Here is a 4,749-nt window from a genome sequence, read left to right on the forward strand (position 1 = left end):
TGGGCCAGCTTTAGCTCTGAGGCCTCGCTGCTGAAAGCAGGTTTCTGGCCTTTACCTTCTGTATTTGATACAATGTTGCGGTCCGGCTGGCTGAAGCCCGGCTGAATAAAGCAGGTTTCTGGGGTTTTGTTTAGCTTCTATATTTGCAACATAGTTGCTTAGAGTTGCAGCTGAGAGGCCGGCAAGTCAGGCGGGGAACGTTGGAGTCTGTCATCACTGGAGCAAGCAAGCTTCCCTTTTCACTTCAGCGCATGGCTTCCGGCCGCCATCTTGGCTGACAGTTAATTTGCATAAGGATATGCTGATTAGCCAATGGGAAGGGTAGCGGTCGTATGCTAATTACCATGTTTCTCTTTTATTAGTGTAGATGCTACTTTTATTTTTGGAAAACATTTTAGTTTTGAAAGTAGTTTTTGAATAGAACTACCTTATAATAATTGTCCTATATAATAAAAGCCTAATATGCTAAGTGTCCGGTCATTCGGTCGGCCATTCAGCCAGTCTAAGCGTAATATGCTAAGGCCACTCAAGCGCTCTCTATGATGTGCACTGACCACCACGGGGCAAATGCTCTGACCAGTAGCTTAGCTTGCTGCTGGGGTCTGGCCAATCAGGCCTGAGCAAGATGGGCCAGACACACCCTGGAGCCCTCCTGTGGTCCTTTCCCAGCAGGCCAACCTCCCGCATCCCTCCACAGTCCCGATCATGCACCAGTGGGGTCCCTCAGCCTGGCCTGCACCCTCTTCCAATCCGGGACCTGTCGTGGGATGTCAGAGAGCCGGTTTTGGCCTGATCCTGCAGGATGGGATGTCAGAGAGACGGTTTTGGCCTGATCCCGCAGGCCAGGCTGAGGGAACCTACTGGTGTACGAATTCATGCACCAGGTCTCTAGTAATATAATAAAACTAATTTGTCATTAAAAAAAAAGACCAAAGGGATGGGTGAGGTCACTACTGTTAACATTTTGACTGACAGCAATGAACAGAGACAAGATATTGTCTTTGCTTGCCAGAGAAGGTCCAAAAGGAAACTTACATCAGCACTCAAGACCACCTTGTCCAGCCATCTGGAGACAGTCATTTTGGGCCTCTTGTAAAAACCTACTCAGTATGATGCTTAGGAGCTGAAGGCTTCCATGAAGGGGCTAGGTACTGATGAGAACTCTCTCATTGAGATCATCTGCCCAAGGACCATCCAGGAGCAGCAGGAAATTAACAGAGTCTACAACGAAATGTACAAGACTGATATGGAGAAAGACATTATTTCTGACACATCTGGTGACTTCCACAAGCTGATTGTTGCCCTCACAAAGGGTAGAAGAGCAGAAGATGGCACTATCATTGATTATGAACTGATTTACCAAGATGCCTGGGATCTCCATGATGCTGGAGTGAAGAGGAAAGTAACTGATGCTTCCAAGTGGATCAGCATCATGACCCAGGAGTTCGTGTGCCACCTCCAGAAAGTATTTGACAGGTACAAGTGCTACAGCCCATATGACATTTTGCAGATTTCCAAAATGGTGGCACAATATGTGGAAGCTACACTGACACTCTCTTAGGACCAAACTGGAAATACAACTAAAATACAGAAGAACCACCCAGAAAAACACCTGAAGACTAGCTGGAGAGAATCCTGATAACCAAGGAAAGAAAGTGGAGGCCACATAGAGACTGATAGAAAGTGTAGAGGCATGAGAGGGCTGGCTGGGCTCCCACAGACAGCAGCTGAAGTTCCAGAAGAATATCTCAGCTGTGGGGGGTTCCTATTGAGAACTTTGGGGTTTTAAACCCCAAGAAGGACTCACCAGCCCAGAGCACCAGAACTGAGAAAGGTGCTCACATAACATATGGCTGTAAAAAGCATCAGGGTTGCTGTCTGCCAGTGAGAGACTGCTGGAAATACAGGCACCCTCTTAAAAAGCCAACGTACAAAATTTTGTGTGCAGCCCCTCACCTTGGGCTTTGGCAGAGGTAGGGTAGAGTGGATTGGAGCTGTGTGAGCAGAAGCCAGGATTGGGGGCTCTGGGGTTGAAGCTTCAAGGGCAACCACCCCAATTTCCTGTACTGAGTCATAACTTCACACTGTGGAGGAAATCTTTCTCCTTTGGAACTTTGCTATCCAGGTGGTTTTTGCCTGAGGGGAGGGCAGTTGCCCCACCCTTTTGGAAGAGCTCTCACTCTACCCTGTGGTAAATAGCCTGAGACTAATGAAGTCTGGGGTCAATGGGATTGCAGGCAGAGGTGAGTCTCTGGAGGATTTGAATGTTTGCCTGATCTAATCCCAGCTTTGGCTAGGAAAAGCAGATGCTGGTGCATATCTTGGTCCTTCCCAAAGGCACCCAGCCCTAGCAGAGGGAGCCACAACCTGTGGATTGCTGACAGCTCCAAACAGGGTACTCAGGGCCAGTCATAAACAGCATCTAACACTGTCCTGCACTAGAGATTGGGAGGTATGGCAGGTCTACCTAATACACAGATACAAATGCAAATAGGAAACCAAAATGGGGAGACACAAAACCAAGCCCCAAATGAATGAACAAGAGAATTCTCCAAAAGAAGAGCTAAATGAAATGAAAATAAGAAATTTATCAGACATAGAGTGCAGAATAATTGATGATAAAGATGCTCAATAGCATGAGAAAAGATAGAGTAACTATGAAGAATGACATAGCACTAATAAAGAACACATTGGAAGGAATACACACCAGATTAGCAGAAGCTGAGGATCAAATCAGTGAATTACAAGATAGGATTGAAAAAAAATCACTCAATCAGAGAACCAAAAAGCAAACAAAAACAAAAACAAAAACAAAACCAATTTAAAAACAGGAGGAGAGCTTAAGGCAGCTATGGGGCAACATGAAACGTAACAGTGTTTGCATAATAGGTGTACCAGAAGGGGAAGAAAGTGGGCAACGCATAGAGAACATGTTTGAAGGAATAATGGCAGAAAAACTTCCCTAACCTAGTGAAGGAATAAGTCACAAAAGTTCAGGAGGCACAGAGAGTCCCAAGTAAGAAGAACCCAAATAGGCCCATGCCCAGACACATAATAATACCAATGCCCAAAATTAAAGACAAAGAAAATCTTAAAGGCAGCAAGAGAAAAGCAGTTAGTTACCTACAAGGTGGCTCCCATAAGCCTTTCAGCAGATTTCTCATCAGAAACTACAGGCCAGAAGGGAATGGCATGAAGTATTCAAGATAATGAAAAGCAAGATTCTGTAACCAGGATTACTATATCCAGCAAGGCTATCATTCAAAATAGATGGTGAAATAAAGGGCTTCCCAGACCAAAAAAAAAAAAAAATGCTAAAGGAGTCTGCTAAACACTAAACCAGCACAGCAGGAAATGCTAAAGAGACTGCTCTAATGAGAAGAAGAAATAGAGAAACAGAAAAAAACATAGACACAAAGAATTAAAATGGCAGTAAATAAATACCTATCAATAATAACCTTAGATGTAAATGGATTAAATGCTCCAATCAAAAGACATAGGATAGCTGAATGGATACAAAATCATGAACCTATTATAGCTGTCTACAAGAGACCCACCTAGCAACAAAAAACTCACACAGAATGAGAGTGAAGAGGTGGAAAATAAATTTTCCATGCAATTGGAAAGAAAAAAAAAAGCTGGGGTAGCAATACTCATATGTGACAAAATAGACTTCAAAATGAAGGCCATCACATGAGACAATAAAGATAATACTAAAGGGATCAATCCAACAGGAAGATATAACCCTGGTAAACACATATACACCCAATATAGGAGCACCTAAATATATATATACTTCTAGAAGACTTTACAGGAGAGATGGACAGCAATATAATCATAGTTGGAAATTTTAACACCCCACTGACTTCACTGGATAGATCTTCCAGACAAAAATTTAACAAAGAAACAGACTGTAAATGACATCATGGATCATATGGATTTAATTGATATTTATAAAACATTTCACCCCAAAGCTGCAGAATATACAATCTTCTCGAGGGTACATAGGTCATTCTCAAACATAGACCACATATTAGAACACAAAACAAGTCTCTACAAGTTGAAGAAGATTGAAATCATATCAACCATCTCCACAGATCACAATGGAATGAAATTAGAAATTAACTATAGTAAAATCACTCAAAAACATGAAAATGCATGGAGGATAAATAGGATGTTATTGAACAATTAATGGTTACCAACGAGATCAATAAATCAATTTTATGAAAATAGACACACAACAACCCAAAATCTATGGGACACAGCAAAAGCAGTCCTGAAAGGGAAGTTCATAGCACTACAGGCCTCCCTAAAAAACAAACAACAGCAACAACAAACAAGAAAAATTAATAAAATTAATAACCTATTTAACATTACGGCTTAAAGAATTAGAAAGAGAACAATAAGAAAAGCACAGAGTAAGTAGAAAGAAGGAAATAATAAAGATGAGAGAAGAAATAAATGACATAGAGCAGGGGTGGGCAACCTTTTTGTGAGTGCGTGCCAAAACTAGCAAAATCTCTGACTCAAAATTCTTCTGCGTGCCAACCCTAATTTTTTGAGAACATGTTACACCTACTTGATATCTCTTAAGGTGTACATATGTGAAGAACCTTGAAGAAATAATAAAATTCATTCGAGCGACAAAAACACAGTATATGACAGTGATGGCGAACCTTTTGAGCTCGGCGTGTCAGCATTTTGAAAAACCCTAACTTAACTCTGGTGCCGTGTCACATATAAATTTTT

The 4,749-nt window shown here is 41.9% G+C and overlaps 1 protein-coding gene across 1 annotated transcript in view; it reads left to right on the forward strand.

Moving 5' to 3' along the window:
- Positions 1-1,113: 1,113 nt before the first annotated feature.
- Positions 1,114-4,749, forward strand: part of LOC102254262 — a 25,609-nt gene continuing 21,973 nt past the window's right edge. The window contains exon 1 of the mRNA XM_014536852.1: positions 1,114-1,522. Within this exon, the coding sequence (XP_014392338.1) occupies positions 1,136-1,522 (387 nt within the window). The 5' untranslated portion in view covers positions 1,114-1,135. The remainder of the gene's footprint in view (positions 1,523-4,749) is intronic.

The sequence above is a fragment of the Myotis brandtii genome, unplaced genomic scaffold (assembly GCF_000412655.1).
Source record: "Myotis brandtii unplaced genomic scaffold, ASM41265v1 scaffold167, whole genome shotgun sequence".
Taxonomy (NCBI): Eukaryota; Metazoa; Chordata; class Mammalia; order Chiroptera; family Vespertilionidae; genus Myotis; species Myotis brandtii.